The sequence below is a fragment of the Malus sylvestris genome, chromosome 16 (genome assembly GCF_916048215.2).
Source record: "Malus sylvestris chromosome 16, drMalSylv7.2, whole genome shotgun sequence".
NCBI classification, from domain to species: Eukaryota; Viridiplantae; Streptophyta; class Magnoliopsida; order Rosales; family Rosaceae; genus Malus; species Malus sylvestris.
The window spans coordinates 8,483,486-8,504,382 of NC_062275.1; the positions used below are offsets into that span (position 1 = coordinate 8,483,486).

Below are 20,897 nucleotides of genomic sequence, written 5' to 3' on the forward strand. Positions count from 1 at the left end.
GTACATACACCCCACATTTTCTTTACCCCCACATTTCTCAAATCTTATAACACTCATTTTTAATTTTCAGAGATTGAATCTAACCATATGAACACTGAAAGATGAATATGAATATAGAAATTTAAATAATGCAGCAAACGCAAGATTAAATAATTATCGATATCATCGAAATCGCTAAAACAATGAAAACTATGAAGTCTTACCTCATGTGAAGCTCCTAAAACATTGATTTCGTGTTCCATTCATCAAAAACAATTTTTCTTAATCAACATGTTTGATAGTTGAGAAGATAAATAATACGCTAAAAGTGATTTGGGATGTATTTATAAATCTTTATTTTTTTTAAAACCTAATAACGTCAAAATTGTTATTGCATAGTGGAGTAAATAAGTCATTTAATATTAAATTTTAATGTGGGATGCCTTCAACATTTTGTGGAGTGTTAATATAAAAACCCTTATTTAAAATTAAACAATGTTTTGAATTAAATAATAGAGAACTTTAACGAAAAACTTTCGGTATTGTTTATTTTAACAAAAAATAATATTTTTACACTAAAAATTCAATCTGTTACCTTTTATTTTACCCTTTATTTTGTTCTTATCTTTAAAACTCAAAATTTTCAAATAATTTTCATTAATTTTCTTTAAATAATATTAAATATTTTTACTTTTGGATTTTCAACTCCTGGGAAAAAGGCGTTAAAGAAAGGTTTCATGACTAAACTGTCAAAAAGCCAACGAATTATTTATTTTTTATTTATTTTTTGCTTTTGCGTTTATTGGCCGTCAACTGCGAACTGGACTGAAACGCAGTGTCGTCGCAAAGTGAATAGGTTGGGCTTGGTTTGAGTCTTGCGTTCTATCCATCCCAAAACTAACCACAACACGGCCCATGAGCTATAATTTTGTTTGTTATTTTATATAAACAATACTTTTTTTTTAACAAACAATATTATTTATTTAAAAGAAGCGAATATATATTCTTTTATACAAAATAGACCAATCATGTTTTTTTGGGGTCAAATAGGCCAATCAAATGATAAAAACACATGAGAGCGTTGAGAACCGAACCCCAATCAACTTACAAAATCAATGTCGCCAAGACACCAAAAAAGCATCAAATTTCATCAATCAAATAATTAAGTTTCCGAATGCTTTACAACAAAAGCCAAAATGTAAATAGAAACACGAGCAAAAGTCAAAATGTAAATAGGAAGATAAGCAAATGTCATTGTCTCCTTGCATTATTTATTAACTTGGTACTTGGACACGAAATCTGTAGTCGCAGCAGCATGCCTTCTTCCTCACAGCGCCTTCTTCCTCTCTGCATACCCACGCATTTCCGTGTGGAACAGTTTCGATGTGGGCTTCGGCTGCCGATTCCAATTCCAAGGACTGCAGATTCGGAGTCTCGTCCGAATTTACAGGGGATTCGGATTGCAATTCTAGGGTTTGGTCGATTTGGGGACTTTCAGCAACAGCGCTGTCCACTCTCTCCTGCAAAGCAATCGCCTTTTTTATCACGGCCCTCCTGAGATCCCTAACTCCAGAGTCGACGCCCTTCACCGAATCCAACTTCAACAGCAAGTTCATCAGCGTCTCGTTGACCCTCAGCCGCTCCTTGGCGTCCCTCCTCATCAATTCCACCGCCTCTCGCTTCGAAGTCCGCTTCTCGATCTCACCGACCTCGACTCTGATGGCGGCGATCTTCCTCACGGTTTTCCTCACCATAAACCCTCTGAACGCCTTCTGGATTTTCAGCGCGGAATCCGACCGGCTGCGCTCCGACCCGACGTAGTGGACCGGGATTGAGACCACCTTCGGCGACGGGTCCGCTCGGCGCTGGACCGGGACTTGCCTCGCGTTCTGCGGGTTCTGATGTTGTGGCGCGAAATTGGTCTGCGGGTACCGTTGTTGTGGGGCGAAATTGTGCCAATGCCTTCTGAAGAATGGATCCATGGGTGACGAGAATCTCGAAATCTTGAATGAAAACGAAGACGATTTGGAAGCTTAGACGAACAACTTTTTCTTGGGAAACTTTTCTAATTCGATGATTGAGAAACGAAGGTTTGGGATATTTTATATAGAAAAGGGGATATTTGATCGAGGAAGGGCGCGAAAGTTCCAGAAGTTTCAAGTATATAAACTTGGCATGCTCAAATCTCTAAATATTAGAAAGCCAGAAAGTCAGAAGTTTAGTGTCTTAAAGTTTCATAAAAAATAATTGAACTATAAGGGTGCGTTTGTTGCGCTGGACTGTCTCGGACTGGACTAGCTGCCGGGACTAAGCTGAACTGGCTTAGACTGGACTAAACTGGACTAACTTAGTGAAGCGTTTGGTGCAGTCTCGGACTAAGAAGCAGGATAAGAAAAACAGTACTGTTCACCAGATTTGTGTTTGCTTAGACTAGGACTACAAATTTTTGCCATTGTGTAATAGAGTAATGCTACAAATCTCATGATATGGGTTAATTGGAGCATATTTTTGCCATGTATATTATGAATCTTAAAAAAAATTGACAATTGTTTTGTTTCTATTACCTGCTAATAGAATTGGGTTTAATTTGCAAATGTAGCTTGATTTAAACTCTATCACCCAACAGAAGAAAAATAATAGTGGCCAATACATGCAACTTCAACAAATACAAGTACATAAGATCTCCATAATTTAGAAAATCCTAGTTAACATTAGTTAACATTAGCCAAAATAGATCTCCATAATTTACAAAATGGCTAGTTAACATAAGCCAAAATACTAGTGCAAAGCTAAGTTATAAGTCATAACATAAGATTGTATGATTAATAAAATACATCCATGTTAACGTTAATAAAATACATCCATGTTAACATTAGCCAAAATCCTCATCCGCTTGCGTTGTCGCTTAAAAGCTTTTGGACGAACACTTTCTTGAGTTCCGGTTTGATTGCCCTGAACACTCCCACATTTTTTGGTTTATCCAAAATAAGAGACAATGCATCAATTTGATCCATAGGAGAGAGACCCATTGTTTCAAGTTTATTAGCTATGTCAGTATGATCTGCAGTACCTTGAACTAAAGATTCAGTTACCATTTGCATCATCTTCCCACTTTCAACATAAAAATCTTTCAGTCCACTGATAATTGCCTCGGTTCCATCACTTGAACTTCCCACAGCTCTTTTCCTCTTTCTTTGGCTATTTTCAGATGGGGTGCTTTGTTGGCTTTGTTGGTTCATTGAAGAAACAAAATTTTCACCTCCAATATCACTTTCACCAACATGATCATGACTTTGTTCCTCCACCATTTGAGCATGGGTTTCGGCTACATTACCCGTAGTCCGATCTTTTCCAAATATATATGCAAATCTATCAAACAGTGGAAAAGGTTTGCTTCTCCATCCATCGGCTTCTTTATTTCTCTAAGATTATATCAACATAGCAAAACTAAAATTTAGCATGCGTAACAAATATAGCAGCAAGAATATAACTAATGCATAAATAAAATAGGATATGAACCTGCACATAAGTTTGCCATGCGTCATCACTGTCAACTTCAACGCACTTTTTGACATCATTCCATGCAAATCCACTTGTGTTTATCATGTCAACGACCATACTATATGTTTTTTTCCATTTCTTCAACTTGGACTCAATATGTGGATTTGCCTTTATATTTGAATGAGGACATAAAACATTGACAACTTTTGCTATTTCAACCAAAGTACCTTGTTTGAAAACACCGGTGTCACACCGTTGCTTCCGAGCAACAAAATCCTCAAGAACTCCTAGTAATACTTCTTCCTCAAATGCTTCCCATTTACGCCTTCTTCCTTTTGGCTCTTGAGTAGCATTCAAAAAATTTTCGTTATCCATACCTAAACAAAAAATATTTTAATGAAGGAAAATACCATACAAATAATCAATTTGCATAATATCCAATCAACTTGCATAATATCCAATTAATTTGCATACCATCCAATCATTGTGCTAATATCTAACAAATGCATGATAAAAAGGAATACTAAAATAAAATGTTATCATTAACACATATAGCTAGTTCGGTTGCTGGTTCCTAATTGCTCTCCACTCATTATACATTTCCTGAGCCATATCATTCCTCATTGCAGTCCACTGGTCCGATGTTTGAACACTACCAACATATTCACCTTCTTCTGTATTTTGTCCATCTTCTATTATTGGCAAATTCTCCATTGGATCTACAGATATCTCTTGCCTAATAAGATTGTGTAGTAGGCAACAAGCGGTAATTATTCGACCTTGTGTCCTTATCGGATAGAAAGATGGACTCTTTAGTATCGACCACCTTCCTTTTAGCAAGCCAAAACAGCGTTCAATTACATTTCTTGCCTTAGAATGCTTCATGTTAAAATATTCTTCCTTATTAGAAGGTGTTCGTCCCTCCCATTCAGATAAATGATAAGGTATTCCTCTATAGGGTGCAAGGAATCCTTCACCATTTGTATAACCACCATCTACAAGGTAATAATAACCTAATGAAAAAAAAAAACAGACCTTATTAGTGTTTTGTAGTTGACAAACAGAACTAAACCTAACTTACAAAGTTGAGACTAAGTAATAGTCTTACCCGCTGGTACCTTAAAACCATTAGGCCTACTAATTGCATCATGTAGCACTCTAGAGTCTGATGCGGAACCCTCCCACCCCGGAAACACATATATGAACTGCATATCTCATGAACACACACCTAACACATTAGTTGCGACTCGACCCTTTCTTGTTCGGTATCTTGGTTTGTCAATTTCAGGTACATGCACATCAATGTGTGTTCCATCCAATGCTCCCAAGCAATTCTTAAAAATAAAAAATAAAAAAGTTGTTGTTAATTTATACAAAGGGAATGAAGAGTTAAAGCTTAGGGAAAATGAAAAAAAATTCTCATCATACCTTAAAACATCGCCATCTAGGATCTGTAGAATCAATAGGCACAGGCTGGGGGACTTTTAGTAGGATACCTTGTAATCGCAAAATTCCTTGCAATACGCTATTGAAATACCTACTTATAGTCTCTCCCGACCTATAAAATCTACCGCCAACACTACGATTCTTAGTATGATGTGCTAATATTTGTAAAGTCATACACACCTGTTCCTCTACAGACACCAAACCATCAGTTTTTACCCTCCCATCTTGACGAAGTAAGTCGCATAATATGCCAAAAGTCCTTCTATCCATTCTCAATTCGTTGACACATTCAGTATCAGTATTCCCTATTATACCATTCAGATAACACAAACTAATATCTCGTCTAATAAGTGAACGGTTAGTCAATGTGGGTCGTTCAACATGTCTCTGTTTGCCACGTAGCATCATCACCACAAGAATCGTACAAATACAAATTGTCTCCAAATAAGACATCTCTAACAATAAGATCAATAAAAGCTTCATTCGATCCATATCTATCCAAACAAAAAAAAAACAAAAAACAAATTAAGGACATCTATAAACATCTATAAACATGTGTCTAAGAACACTAGTATGAGGATTGCTATCATTGCTAGGCATTGCATGTGAAGAGGGAAATTAAAGGACACCTGTAATGCAGTAGCCTTAGCCTTAGCCTTAGTCTTAGCCTTCTGTTTATGCTCCTCTTCTCTGCAACCAACAACCACAAAAAATTGCAATTCAGCATCAACCCCACACAATACAAAACATTCACATTGTAATATCATGGTTATAAACCAAGTACATACACACACACTCATGGACAAATGTGCAAAATACACATACATACTCACACTCACACTCACACTAACACACACACGGACATACACACTCTCACACACTGACAAAGACTCACACACACCCTGCATACATACACACTCACACACACACTGCACACACACACACACACACTGCATACACACACACACTGCACACACACACACACTGCATACACATTCACACACACACTGCACACACACACACACACTGCATACACACACACTCACACTCACTCACACTCACACTTACTCACACTCACACATACACACACACTGCACACATACTGCATACATACACACACACACTGCATACACACACACACTGCACACACACACACACATTGCATACATACACACACACTGCATACATACTGCATACATACACACACACACACTGCATACACATTCACACACACATACTGCATACACACACACACATTGCATACACACTCATTCACACACACACACTGCATACATACTGCATACATACACACACACACACAACGCATACACACTCACACACACACACTGCACACACATACTGCATACACACACACACTGCATACACACACTGCACACACACACACACACTGCATACACACTCACACACACACACTGCACACACACACACACTGCATACACACACACACACACACACTGCATACATACACACACACTGCATACATACTGCATACATACACACACACACTGCATACACACTCACACACACACACTGCACACACACATACTGCATACACACACACACTACATACACACACACACTGCATACATACACACACACACACTGCATACACACTCACACACACACACACACTGCACACACACACACTGCACACACATACTGCATACACACACACACTGCATACACACTCATTCACACACACACTGCACACACACACACACACACACTGCATACACACTCACACACACACACACACTGCATACACACTCACACACACACACACACACTGCACACACACACACTGCACACACATACTGCATACACACACACTGCATACACACTCATTCACACACACACTGCATACACACGCATTCAAACACACACTGCATACACACACACTGCACATACACTCACACTCACACACACTCACACTCACACTTACACTCACACTCACCCACAAACACAGTCACACACACACACACACGGGGACAAAATGCAACACACTAACACACACACACTCACACTCACACTCACTCACACTCACACTCACTCACACTCACACTTACACTCACACTCACACACAAACACAGTCACACACACACACACACGGGGACAGAGTGCAACACACTCTTACCCTCACACACACACACACACACACACACACTGCACACACACTGCATACACACTCATTCACACACACACTGCATACACACTCATTCACACACACACTGCACACACACACACACACTGCATACACACTCATTCACACACACACTGCACTGCACACACACACACTGCACACACACCTAAATCAAATAACTCAACAATGTTTTGTAACTTATAATCCAAATCAACAATTGACTGGTTAAGAAATTAAAATCTAAAAGCTACAGACCCTAGAAAACCAGAATCAAAAGATATACAAACTTAAAAAGCATGTATCAACCATCAATCGAAGCCCAGAGCAACGGCAAGCTATGATTGAAAATTCTAATCTCAATTTGACCCTAAAAATCAAAACCCTAATTTGTTCAAGTGCAGAGGTCTATAATTGAAAATTTATCAAACCCAAAACACCTAAATCAAATAAAGCCCAGTAATATCACGATCTGCAAAAAAAAAATCGAAGAAATAATGTCGGATTCGAAGTTTACCAGATGAGGGCGAGCAGGATGGAGTTGAGGGCGAGCAGGACACAGAGATGAGGATGAGGAGGACGAAGATGAGGGAGCAGGGCAAGGAGGGAGCACGGCGAGGATCGAGGTTGAGCGAGGTTCTCTCTCGCAGGAGCGCAGGAGCGCAAGAGGTCTTACGAGTCCGGGGGTGATCGGGGTGCTTCGCTTAGAACTCGTAGTAAGGGGTTTAATCCCAGCGAGTCAGACCTAATCCCATTAAACCTAATCCTGGTGCAGACCAAACAAGGGACTACAGTCCAGTCCAGTCCAGTCCTCCCTAATCCGGTCAAACAAACGGGTCCTAAAGCCCTTCGAACAAAAATATTTAAATTTACTGTTAGGAATATGGATAAAGGATAGAAATCTCCAAATAAAAAAAAAACAAAAGCAGAAAACACAGTAAATAAAAAATAAATTAAAAAGAAAAAAATGGAAACATGAACTTGAAGGAACCCACGTTGCAGACATAACGATTCCAGTTCACTTGATTGCTGCAACCTGTATAACTGCTACATACGTACTGCATAAGAAATTAAAACCTACCCAGTTGGTAAGTCATTTGATTCTCATGTTTGATTTTTTTTTGTTTGCATAAAGTGTGGGAAACGCTCATTTTTATGGAATAAGCTAACAAAGTTCGGTACATCAACTATTGTACTTGAGAATAAAAAAAAATTTAATTAGTTGTACTATGACATTTGGTGCACAAGCCGTGTACCTGATATATTGAATATAATTCGAAAAAAAACAAAAGCAGCAAATCCAAGAAAATAAAAATATGTATTTTTAGATTAAACAAATGAATTCGCAAATTTCAATATATACTAAAACTGAAAATCAACTGAAACACTGTTCATAAGCACAGTATCGTTCCGATTTTACCCTTACTTAGTTTGTGTTATTACAAGGTTGCCATTCTTTATGCTGAGTTCTTAGGTGTCGTTCTTTCTCTTCGACATCACAGTGATAAAACACTCTAGCAAGTCCAATCGGCTGCAGACTCCATCAAACCCTAGAAATCATTTTGCTTTTTTGGGCATCCTCCATTTTCTCCCTGCTCCTTGCTTTCCCCAACCTAGAATCCTCATCCTTTCCCTGAATGAGAAATCTGAAATCCATAACCCAAAACTCACTCATAGTAGCCTCTGCCTTGCCTCATTCCTCATATCCTGATGGTTCATTCTCTCCATTCGATTCGATTTCGGTGAGTTCTTTGTGTTATAAATTCTGATATTTTGCGTATAATTTTGGTTTTTGGAATTTCGAATTTGTACCGACTTTGCTCTAATTAATTTTAATTTCGTCTGTTATTGTTGGGTTTGAGTAAATTTCGAACCTTTTGTTTTCGTTGTTGAAATTTTTGAGTTCTGTCTGTTAAATATTTGTTAAAAGACCCGAATTATCTGTTCGAACAATGTGTATAGCCTATGAAAATTGAACAAAAAGTCATATGATCCATGATTTCTTCCTTCCTGGTCGACTAGAAAACCTTCTGGAGCTTCATGGTGGTCGCACATCTCCTCCTCTCTGCTCCTCCTCCAAAACTGTGAAGATTTATTTACAGTTATGTATTTATGTTTCGATAATTGCATGTTAAAATAATGTTTTGAATTTGTGATTTAATGTAATTGGGCTTTAGAAAAATTTTCTTGATTATGTCGAAGGTTTCATAATCGTGATGTTGAGAGAAAGAGAGCAAGAACCACATTCACATAATATATTCACTATAGGTGTAGAAGCTCAGTTCTCCCGTTTTTTGGCCAATTCCAAAGGCGCTGAATTGCTTAATTTTCTTTTAAAAAAATTTCAACTTCAAATATATATATAATTTTTTTTCTTTCGGTTTTCTGATTTCTGGTTGTGTTTCAGGGCATAATAGTGGGAGTTGAGTAATGGAGTTGCTGCCATGCAATGGAGTATAGCAGGAGGCAGAGGACCTTTCACTCCATCTCAATGGATGGAGCTAGAACACCAGGTCTTGATCTACAAATACATCCCAATGTGCCTATTTCGTCCACTTTGTTCATCGCAATCAAGAAGGCCATAAATTCTGCATGATTTTTGACATTTTCAAACGGAATTCCCAGGCCCAATTCATGTAATTTCTTCATTTTACTCAAAGGAAAATGATTTCCACACACTTTTTTTTTTCCCTTTTTCTTAAGCACGTTTTTGCTTATTTTGTTGCTTGATTTTTGCTTGATTTTATTTAATTCAAAAGCTAGAAATAAATCTAAAATTTTCATGCCTTCATTCTATGTATTTTTCGATTTTCGTGGGGTTGTGTATGTGCAGTGGGATGATTCTCCAACACCACTGATCCTGAGCAGAACATTTTCACTGTGAATTACAAGGATTTCTTAGGTAATGTATAGATTAGGGATACACTTGAACCTAGATAAGCATGAAAAGCATACAGTTTTGCTTGACCCATCCAATCACAGAATTGTGTACCATCAATTCAAACGTTGTAGAACCAGTTTAATGAAGCTGTAGTTGGTTGTGTGCGTTTGTGTTCAGTGGGAGAAATTTGTTATTGAGAGGGTAAGCCAAGCAAAAACAGATTGATAGTGTTGAAGAATGGGGTAACAATTTAATTATGTGTACAATGAAGAATCACATATGTTATTCTTAAAATGGGTTTGCACAAATTTTGCATAATATGAAGTCACAGTATATAAATGGTATTGCCAAAATTCTTTCTTATTTTGTTCCTTTTTGTAATTAGGGTTGTAAGATTTTCAAATGTATGTAAATATATCGTATATACATTTATAACTTTCTATATGTTTTATACGGTTTTAAAACCCGCAGCATTGCGCGGAGACACTTTTGCTAGTAAAGGAGCTAAATCTAGAGTGGACGGTGAGTTAGTAACCATTCTGCACACTTTGTTTGGCCTCTTGCCCACCCTTGTTTTTCTCTTATTAATTATTACCCATTGAACTGCCAAATCAACGAAGAATCAACAGTCAAAATTAAAAGGAGTATACGGAACATAAAAAATTCCTAATTAGAGGGTATTTGGAAAATAGCTCATGTGGTAAAAAAAATAAAAAAATAAAAAATTTAAATCCCTTATAGTGAAGTCCGTTAGGATTTAAACCTAAAAAACAAATTTCCGTTATCTTTGTGTTAACCACAAAATCAAAACTTCATATTTCTGTGAATTTATGCACTCCCTTCGTTGTGGCTCAATATAAATGCTTCAATGATTAATCCAATCAAGTAAAAATGTAATTCTATATTGATCCCTTGTGTTTTCTTTATTCCTAAATTGTTTTCGTGCATGTTTTGGAGAGGAAGTAGGCCCTGCATCTGTTTGTAAGGCCCTCCTTCTCTCTATGATCTCCTCATTTCTGTTTCTTTCCCATAATGTGAGATGACATTGAAGAACCAGTACAGCCCTCCTTCCCGGAAAAATAGGCGCAATGATTACTTGATTGAATTTGAAGATTCTTTCAACCATGAGTGAATTTCCAGTGAGCCACAAACAGGAGAAGGAACACCAGTGAAGGAGGTACACGATGAAGATGCACGAAAGTAACAACTGATGAAGGGGAACAAAACCTAACGGCACATAATGACTTAAATATAGCGAAATGCGGGAAAAACCAGTGAAGGAGGAACACAATGAAGATGCACGAAAGTAACAACTGATGAAGGGGAACAAAACCGAACGGCACATAATGACTTAAATATAGCGAAATGCGGGAAAATGCATGAAACCCAAATGTAGAGATTTAGGATCCTAACCCCTTAAAAAAAAGGGAAGCTTAACAGAGAAACTAATGAAAATTTTGATTTTGGGCTTAATTCCTAACAAAGTTCACCACAAAGGTTTAAATCTGAATTTTTTTATCACATGGCTATCTTCTGAATAAGAAGGCCTACTGACGCTCCGATTAGAAGATGCGACTATGGGACAGAGGTTCAGGGCCGAAGGGGTAGAGGAAGACCTAGGAAAACTTTGGAAGAGACTCTAAGAAAAGACTTAGAGTACTTGGATCTAACGAAGGACATGACACAGGATCGAGCACAATGGCGTTCTAAGATTCATATAGCCGATCCCACTCAGTGACTTGGATTTTCCAAGTCTCCAACCGAGAAGTTTTCCTCACTCGGAAAATTAAGGGAACACTACCCCAACCTACATGCTCCACTCAGAAAGCTTCAACATACAAGCTTCAACAAAAGAAAATTCAAAGAACTTAGCGAAGAAGGCTTTGGTGTTTTTAACACAGTACGTTGAAATGAAGGAAAGCTTATTTATTGATATCCCCAATAAGTTACAAATATGTACATATACATGAGTCAAAATAAACACACAAGAGGGAGCCTTCATAAAGGTTGCTTAGGAGAAGTCTCAGCAGTCGGTAGAGCCCCAGAAAGAGAAGGCACCGGAGGGGGATCATTTGGAGCCTCAGTACTGGACAGAACCCTAGAAGGAGGAGACATCAGAGGTTGATCATTTGGAGCTTCATTACGCGGTACAGCCCCAGAAGACAAAGGCAATAAATGCCTTTGGAACAAACCCACAAATCTCTGATGATCAAGTAAAACCTGACCATCAGTTTCCTTCATCTGGTCAAGCTTCCTCTTCATGTTTGTAGCATAGTCATGTGCGAGCCGGTGCAACTGTTTATTCTCATGCTTGAGCCCTCTAATCTCCTATTTGAGACTCATCACTTCAGCCGCCAATGATTCAACTTGGCGGGTTCGAGCAAATAGGCGTTGGGCCATATTAGACACAGAACCTGCACACTGAACACTGAGAGCCAGCGAATCCTTAACAGCTAACTCATCAGACCGTTTGGAAAGTAGTCTGTTATCTTTGGGAGTGAGAAGGTTCCTGGACACCACCGCAGCGGTCATATCATTCTTCATCACGGAATCCCCAACGGTAAGAGGACCAGTAGGGGAGACGAAGGATGGGCGCCATATGTTGTCTGGAGAAGGCGGGGTTGCCTCTTCAACAAGGTTCAAGTCAAAACGACGGTCGGAGGGGCCAGACATTTTCAAAGTTGTTGAAGAGAGAAGAGGTCGGACAAATCAAGATCTTAGAAGTGCAAGAATGAAGCTTCTACTGGTGGAGATTCAAGTGTGCTTTGGAACTTAATGCCAGCCCCTATAAAAATCTGCACTCGACGGAGCTTCAGAAATCGAAGAGGCGCCTGCTCAGAAATCGAAGAGGCGTTTGCTTTCTCAAAAGCTGGGCTGCTTAGAGATCACGAGGGTTGATCTCAGAAATCGAAGAGGCGTTTGCTTTCTCAAAAGTTGGGCTGCTCAAAGACCTCGAAGGCCGATCTCAGAAATCGAAGAGGCGCTCGCTTTCTCAAAAGCTGGGCTACCCAGAGACCACGAGGGCCGATCTCAGAAATCGAAGAGGCACCTACTTTTCCAGCCTTGTCAGCACCTGTCACACGCACACTCAGCTTTGCGGAAATTATGGGCATTCTGTCGAAGACTTCTGGGGAAGTAGAAAACACATGAATCTTACTGTTCAATCACCCACTTCCCACACGCAACAATAGCTCATGGGTACCACAGATAACTTTGCCAAAGTTGAGCACGTGAAGCTTGCAGCTCCCACTACATCGCTCTGACCAAGAAAGGTAAAAGAATAGCAAAGAAACAACACTAACAAAGTTTAGACCCATAAATTTTGAAGGTCTAGCTACCATATTATTACCCACAAGGGTAAAGGAACAGTACCACTGCTGGATAATTGGAAAGTCCCTGTGTGTCAACCTCTGTGCTTCGTGGCAAGGTAGACTAGCAAACATGCCCAACCTTTACTTACATTCGAGAAAACACTCCCAACAAGATTGCTTGCTCCAAAATCGAAGAGGCACCGCCCTCCGAATCTCGAGAGCCAGACTCCCAACATGATTACTTTCTCAAAAATCGAAGAGACTGCTCCCCGAATCTTCGAGAGCCAGACCCCCAACATGATTGCTTTCTCAAAAATCGATGAGGCATCGTTCTCCTAATCAATCGAAGAGGCGCTCGCTTTCTCAAAAGCTGGGCTGCTCAGAGACCACGAGGGCCGATCTCAGAAATCGAAGAGGCACCTACTTTTCTAGCCTTGTCAGCACCTGTCACACGCACACTCAGCTTTGCAGAAATTATGGGCATTCTGTCGAAGACTTCTGGTGAAGTAGAAAGCACATGAATCTTACTGTTCAATCACCCACTTCCCACACGCAACAATAGCTCATGGGTACCACAGATAACTTTGCCAAAGTTCTCTGCCAAAGTTGAGCACGTGAAGCTTGCAGCTCCCACTACATCTCTCTGACCAAGAAAGGTAAAAGAATAGCAAAGAAACAGCACTAACAAAGTTTAGACACATAAATTTTGAAGGTCTAGCTACCATATTATTACCCACAAGGGTAAAGGAACAGTACCACTGCTGGATAATTGGAAAGTCCCTGTGTGTCAACCTCTGTGCTTCGTGGCAAGGTAGACTAGCAAACATGCCCAACCTTTACTCACATTCGAGAAAACACTCCCAACAAGATTGCTTGCTCCAAAATCGAAGAGGCATCGTCCTCCGAATCTCGAGAGCCAGACTCCCAACATGACTACTTTCTCAAAATCGAAGAGAGGGTAAAGGAACAGTACCATTGCTGGATAATTGGAAAGTCTCTGTGTGTCAACCTTTGTGCTTCGTGGCAAGGTAGACTAGCAAACATGCCCAACCTTTACTCACATTCGAGACACACACTCCCAACAAGATTGCTTGCTCCAAAATCGAAGAGACACCGCCCTCCGAATCTCGAGAGCCAGACTCCCAACATGATTACTTCCTCAAAAATCGAAGAGACACTGCTCTCCGAATCTCGAGAGCCAGACCCCCAGCATGATTGCTTTCTCAAAAATCGAAGAGGCATCGTTCTCCGAATCTCGAGAGCCAGATACCACAGACCACTTTTTTCAAAGTGCTCTGACAGAGTTAAAACATGTGAAACTGGCAGCTCCCACTACTGTGCTATGACCAAGCAGGGTAAAGGAATAGCATTACTACTTGTTGTTAGGGAGACTCCTATATATGTCGACCTCCATCCCCAACGGACAGGCAGACCTGCAAAAATGCTCAACCCTTCATCATATCTGAGAGGGCACTCCCAACGAAGCCTTTCGAAATATTCAGCTTTCTTTCCCCCCGATAATACCTCTGCAAACAAGCTATACTAGAGCAAGAATATCTCATATCATCAGGGTTAAAAGCAAGAGTATCCCATATCATGCTTTTTCCCTGTCTTTTCCTTTGGCCTTGTTTTTACCTGCAAGACAAGGAGAAAGAGAGCAATCAGTCAGCACTTGGAATCAAGCTTCCAGCCAGGAACTGACTGCCTGGAACCCCTTACCTGATTACTTACCTGGCATTGCTCTCGAGTACTTATCTTCAACATCTTATGTTTCCAGGGAAGATTCCGCATCTGCTTGAGGAACAGATAGGGCAAGTGCGAAGGATACAAGGAAGCATGTGGAGACAAGCGTAACAGCACACGTGCCGATACATCCATTACTCTGTCAAAAGCAAAAGTATCCCATATCAGCAGGGTGGAACGTACTCTAGATTTGATGGACTTGTTTTGACCCTCAAATTCTCCAGTCGGCCTTATACTCTGGAGGAAACCAGAAAACCCTTCAGCTCAGTTCAAGAATAAGCCTGTGGAAAGTTACTTCTTCAAAAGCAAAAGTATCTCATATCATCTCTTTTCATTTTTCTTCTCTTTATCCTTCATGCTGCTGCAAGATGGGGAGAAGGTGAACAATCAGTCGGAGCTCTGATTGCTTACCTTGTCTGTCACCTCTTTCAGCAGACCCCCTAGCTCGGCGACTTGGGGGACTCTTACTACATGGTTTGTATCGCGCTTGACCAAGCCTGAAACTACAAGTAAGCTTCAAGTGAAATTGATACATTACCTTGTGCATCTCCACCAGTTAAAGATACCACCCCTGGATGGAGGAAGAGTACTTCCAGAGAAGATGCCACATCTACCTATGAGACAGATAAGGCAAGTCAAGACGACACCACACTCCGATACTTAGAAGTTTCGTGATTACGAGATCATTCTCCCATAATATTTCCTAATGTCATTTGTAATAAATCATTCACTTGTACTCACTAAAGGAGAGCTTGAACCTATGTAGTTGTGTAAACCCTTCACAATTAATGAGAACTCTTCTATTCCGTGGACGTAGCCAATCTGGGTGAACCACGTACATCTTGTGTTTGCTTTCCTATCTCTATCCATTTATATACTTATCCACACTAATGACCGGAGCAATCTAGCGAAGATCAGAAAAAGCGACCGTTTTCGCTACCTAGGATCTATCTTGCAAGAGAACGGAGAATTAGATGGAGATCTCAACCATAGAATACAAGCTGGATGGATGAAGTGTAAGAGTGCATCCGGCGTGTTGTGTGACCGTCGTAGGCCACTGAAGCTCAAGGGAAAATTTTATAGGACGGCAATAAGGCCAGCGATGTTGTATGGCACAGAATGTTGGGCGGTGAAGCATCAACACGTACACAAAATGGGTGTAGTGGAGATGAGGATGCTTCGTGGGATGTGTGGGCACACGAGAAATGATAAGATTGGGAATGAGGATATCCGAGGTAAAGTAGGAGTAGCCGAAATTGTAGGAAAGATGGGAGAAAATCGGCTCCGGTGATTTGGACATGTGCAAAGAAGGCCGACTGACGCTCCGGTTCGAAGATGTGACTACGGGACAGAGGTTCAGGGCCGAAGGGGTAGAGGAAGACCTAGGAAAACTTTGGAAGAGACTCTAAGAAAAGACTTAGAGTACTTGGATCTAACGGAGGACATGACACAAAACCGAGCGCAATGGCGTTCTAGGATTCATATAGCCGACCCCACTTAGTGGGAAAAGGCTTTGTTGTTGTTGTTGTTGTTGTATGGCTATCTTCTGAATATCCTATCAAGAGGACCATTTATCCAATTAGGCCTAAAAAAATGTGCATACATCAGTTCTCGTGTTACAAACCCGTGTTTCTCTTTTCAAATGCCAATTTTATTCAATCAACGGGCACTTACAACACTTCAAAGTTTCAAACTTATTTCCCTGATGGACAAACTGATATCGTTTATGGCATTCGTGTCTCTCGTTTCTCTTCCCTCCTATGTTCAATAAACCGACATCTCCTACTTCTAGCATAGCAGCATACTGTCGTGAAGTGACCCCTTTATCCATTGCCTCGCGTGTGGCGTATCTTGAGCGTTGAGCCTAAAGAAAATTCATTCTACTTGGTATTTTGATCCCTGCCCGCTTCAGAATTTCTGCGGAAGCTTGCTTTGCCTTTGCAAGAACTTCTTCCTGTCCAGTTATAATTGGCACCCGTAAGTAAACAATGAAATTTTAGGGCCTGGCTATCCGCCATTAGTCTTCATTTGTATGTCTAACAAGCGAAAAGTATGACAGAATACCTCATCCACGTTCAAAATCTTCTTATCCTTCATAATCCACAGACCATTGCACATTACAGAGACTACATTTTCGGTTCGCATACTGTACACAAGGCTGGAAATGCTGCATATGTAGCAAAAGGAAAAGATTAATCTACCTGAATAAATGGCTATGTTGCAGACAAACAAAACGACTTTTTTTTATACAGATTAGATTGGAACCAGATCCGCTGAAAAGCCAAAAAACTGCCTTAAAAAAACATGGTTCCAACTTTTAGGGTATTTGATTGAAATAAAATTACTGCATATGATTCCTTCGGGGATGGTTCTTACCTGTCATGGAGAGGAACCATGGTCCAAGAGGAAGGATTGATAACAACCAAGTCAGCCTGCCAAATCATGGAAGAAGGAAGCTAATCAGCCTCGTGTTTAAAATTCGTTGAGATATGCACAAATGTGTATGGTATGGCTTTACTTAAAGAGAAAGCTGTATAAGAGATGAAGCAGAAGGACAAGAGAAACTAATTGGAGCTAGCCAAAAGTCCAACCTTTTTCCCGACCTCAAGGGATCCTATTTCATTATCCCAAAGTACTGATTTTGCACCATTTATAGTCACCAACTCAAGAACTGTTTCAGCAGGAAGAGCAGTAGGATCAGTGGTGCCGTTTGTATGAACTTCCCGTCCTTTGTTAATCAGAGAAGCCAGGTACATCTCATCAACTGCAAGGAAGTAAACTATACATGAATTTCGAGGTCCAACCATCAATGTTTCAATGTGCAAACCCCCAAATAAGGAAAAAATGCAAGAGTGGGCGATCAGAATTTCCACCTATGCTCATTCTGTTATTCGAGGGTGCCCCATCTGTTCCCAAAGAGACACAGATGCCAGCATCCAGCATCTCTCTAATAGGTGCAAATCCAAGCATTCGCATTGCAGCAGCAGGGCAATGAGATACTTTGACCCCGCCCCTTGAAAGACAATCAATCTGAAAAGACAGAATAACGGCTTCATACCAGCTAACAAGTTTTTAACCACCAAAGTTATTGATGAACAAGTAACACAATAACATACATAACACTCCAGAGGCTAAAAAGCTCATGATATCTTACTATTAAACACATACAGCTGCATCTACTCCTATTCTGTATATAAAATAGCACGAGCAAGAAAAACCGCAACTCACCTGAGAAGGATTAACCCAAACTGTGTGGGCAGCTAGCAAATTGTTCTGGAGGAACTGTATATTCTCCAAGTGTGTTACCGTTCCATGGTCAACTTTTCGCGTCTCTGTCACAAATTGATTCTCGTATGCTATCTCTGCAACATGCTAAACAATTGAAAACTTGAGCTAAGTCTATGTAAAACTTCAAAATCTCTTTGAACAAGTCCAAAATGCTGGTAGAGTTAGTTGAGTATTATACCATGTGGATTCCAGTTTTCAGTTCCTTGGCAGTGTCCCTTGTTGCAAGCAGCAAATCATCAGTTGCATTCATAATCTGCCTAATTCCTAGCCACACTCTGATGCGCCCGTCTCCGGTGTTATGGTGCTTCTTGTAAAGCTCTTTCTGAGACTGTCCTTAAATGTGTGCGAGCAGTGAGTGAGTGAGGACATTAACTTAACAAAACCAACAAAAAAGCATAAAAGAGCTTAGAAATCAAGTTACCTGGATGCAATCACCGGCGCTCCGACCTGCCCAAGACTTGGGCAGGCCGTCACCTGAGTCCATGGTGGACTCAGCCAAACACGCCCTTAACCCCAGCAACTCCACCGCCCTCGCCATTCCCGACACATGTTGCCCTCCTGCTTCAGCAAAGCAAGTTACCTGTACAAACAAAAAACCAATTCCGCATACGTGGATTAGACCAGTTGCTCGCCCAAGTTCAAATCCTCCTCGTTTATAAATTAAAATAATTTAGAATATCGTCTTGTTAGAAAGAAAAAACTTACACCAGAGTGAATGAGCTCTATGCCACAAAGCAAGGTGGAAATGTACGAATCTTCCTCGCTCATGTTGGACTCGTAGGGCCAAATCCGATCGTGCAGCCACGTCATCAAATCCACGTCATCTGCGATCCCTCTTCCCAGTTGCTGCGAGGTGTGCACGTGCGTATTGATCAGTCCTATTATTTTCAACATTTCCAATTATTTCCTTCGAATTTTGCTTTTCAAAAAATTGGAATTAAATAAATAAGCAGAGAAATCGGGAATCGGAGAGCGAAGCAGCTGACCAGGGAGGACGATTTGGCCGTTGAGATCGACAACCCGGTGGGCGAGGGCGGAGAACTGGCGGAGTATATCGGAAGACTGACCGACGGCTCTGATCGCGTCTCGCTCGATGACGATCCCGCCGTTGCGGAAGACGCGGCTGTCGGAATCCATGGTGACGATGGTAGCGTTGTGAAGTATAGTCACTGCTGAGGCGAAGTTGGTCGGAGACGCCATCGTTTTCTCAATCTTCTCCGCCGTCGCTTTTGAATTCGTTGAATCTGAACGTCTGCAACTTCGGAAAGGAATTGGATAAAGATAATTTTTTTTATTCCTCAATAAACACGTTCTTGAATCGATTTATTTATTAATGAATTGGATGTCAGCCGTTAGCTTGTTGCTGGCAGCTGGCTGGCGGGGTTTTCAGTTGGACGCTGTCACTGTTACGGTTAGAGAGTTTGTTCGTTTGTTCGTTTTTTTGTGTGGATGAAAGGTGAAATTCATTACCAACACTTACAAACATAAACACAACAAAAACAAACAAAAGATGGGCCTCCAAGACAACAACCAAACAACCCGACCCGAGGGTCGAGCCCGAAAAGGAAAAGCACATAAACTATAAAAACTAAACGCTAGCCTTCTAGTACCCTCGTCACGGCCAATGTACGCCATGGTGACCACAAGCCAGCTTCCCAACCAACACCAGAGGTGAAACCCAACCAAGCCCCAACAAAAAGAGAAGGCACCGTCTTTAATCAAGCTCCACAACGAATCAATCTGCAGCCACCAATGGTAGAAAACCTGGGAGGAAGTCAGTGGATCCATTGACAACAGTGTTGAGACCGACACACAGGTGGAAGGTGGTGGTGCGAACACCCGAGAGCAGAAGCTCTACGTACCTTCCGATAAAGCTGTTGAAAACGGCGGAACAAGGTGGAAGCAGATCGGTTCAAAAGTGAAATTGAGAGAGGCCGAACCCAAGTGGGAGAGAAAGAAGAAGAAAAGGGTGAACGCATGTAAGGGGAAAGGCAGTGGGGGAAAGAAGAGAAGGGAGATAGGCAAAAAGAAATTTTCCGATCGGAGCAAGGAAGGGTTAAAATGGAAGAATAAGGGCTAGGAAACAGAGGGGAAAACCAGGAAAAGCAAACGGAAAAGCAGAAGAAAATGGGTTGCCACCGACCTTCACCACGTCAGCACCACCTTTTAGTGATATTTTATTGAGAGTTTTAACGAAAAGCCGTGTACTGTTCACCTTAACGAAAAATCACATTTTTATACTAGAAAGTCAAACTTGATATTATTCAATTTACCTTTTATTTTGTCCTTATTGTTAAAACTCAAAGTTTTCAAGCCATTTTCATTAATTTTCCTCATTTTATTTTAAGTCTATGATATTGGGTTTGATTTTTATAATAAAGTTTCAATGTCGTTTAATTATTATACCAGCTTAACCATCACAGGGTGGTCAATGGTGGTATAAATTTCAGGTCCGTATTCTACCGTCACGTTTTGGGTTTGATTTTAAGTGTTGGTGAACCACACGATGGTGGTCAATGAGAGGTTAAGGCCTAAAAAATATGAACTGCCATGGTGCAAAATATATATATATATAGATAGATATTGTACT

At 40.5% G+C, this 20,897-nt stretch overlaps 3 protein-coding genes and 2 long non-coding RNA genes across 7 annotated transcripts; 1 reads left to right on the top strand and 4 right to left on the bottom strand.

Annotated features, from left to right (window-relative positions):
* Window positions 1–1,115: 1,115 nt before the first annotated feature.
* Window positions 1,116–2,134, bottom strand: LOC126606342 (BAG family molecular chaperone regulator 5, mitochondrial-like). The gene has a single exon (XM_050273711.1). The coding sequence runs from the start codon at window positions 1,959–1,961 to the stop codon at window positions 1,254–1,256; it is 708 nt and encodes a 235-aa protein (XP_050129668.1). The 5' UTR covers window positions 1,962–2,134; the 3' UTR covers window positions 1,116–1,253.
* Window positions 2,135–3,905: 1,771 nt separating this feature from the next.
* On the bottom strand, window positions 3,906–4,913 carry LOC126606343 (protein ALP1-like). Of its 2 annotated transcripts, none has more exons than XM_050273713.1 (2): window positions 4,589–4,913; window positions 3,906–4,475 (listed from the first exon to the last, which is right to left on the bottom strand). In XM_050273713.1, exons 1-2 carry the CDS (start codon window positions 4,689–4,691, stop codon window positions 4,036–4,038), a joined length of 543 nt encoding a protein of 180 aa, XP_050129670.1. In that variant the 5' UTR covers window positions 4,692–4,913; the 3' UTR covers window positions 3,906–4,035. The 2 variants fall into 2 exon arrangements, with proteins under 2 accessions (XP_050129670.1, XP_050129669.1); XM_050273712.1 differs by having other exon boundaries at window positions 3,906–4,493.
* Window positions 4,914–8,588: 3,675 nt separating this feature from the next.
* Window positions 8,589–10,259, top strand: LOC126607630 (uncharacterized). The gene is made up of 3 exons (XR_007617678.1): window positions 8,589–8,826; window positions 9,492–9,720; window positions 9,918–10,259. It is a non-coding gene; the product is annotated as an uncharacterized LOC126607630 (long non-coding RNA).
* A 1,152-nt stretch (window positions 10,260–11,411) lies between these two features.
* Window positions 11,412–14,480, bottom strand: LOC126607631 (uncharacterized). The gene is made up of 2 exons (XR_007617679.1): window positions 14,391–14,480; window positions 11,412–13,541 (listed from the first exon to the last, which is right to left on the bottom strand). It is a non-coding gene; the product is annotated as an uncharacterized LOC126607631 (long non-coding RNA).
* Window positions 14,481–16,563: 2,083 nt separating this feature from the next.
* Window positions 16,564–20,437, bottom strand: LOC126607627 (uncharacterized). Of its 2 annotated transcripts, XM_050275298.1 has the most exons (11): window positions 20,170–20,437; window positions 19,294–20,071; window positions 19,013–19,185; window positions 18,729–18,887; window positions 18,486–18,635; window positions 18,248–18,391; window positions 17,893–18,049; window positions 17,611–17,783; window positions 17,396–17,451; window positions 17,084–17,186; window positions 16,564–16,973 (listed from the first exon to the last, which is right to left on the bottom strand). In XM_050275298.1, the coding sequence occupies exons 2-11, from the start codon at window positions 19,505–19,507 to the stop codon at window positions 16,884–16,886; spliced, it is 1,419 nt and encodes a 472-aa protein (XP_050131255.1). In that variant the 5' UTR covers window positions 19,508–20,071; window positions 20,170–20,437; the 3' UTR covers window positions 16,564–16,883. The 2 variants fall into 2 exon arrangements, with proteins under 2 accessions (XP_050131255.1, XP_050131254.1); XM_050275297.1 differs by having other exon boundaries at window positions 19,294–20,437.
* Between the last annotated feature and the right edge of the window lie 460 nt (window positions 20,438–20,897).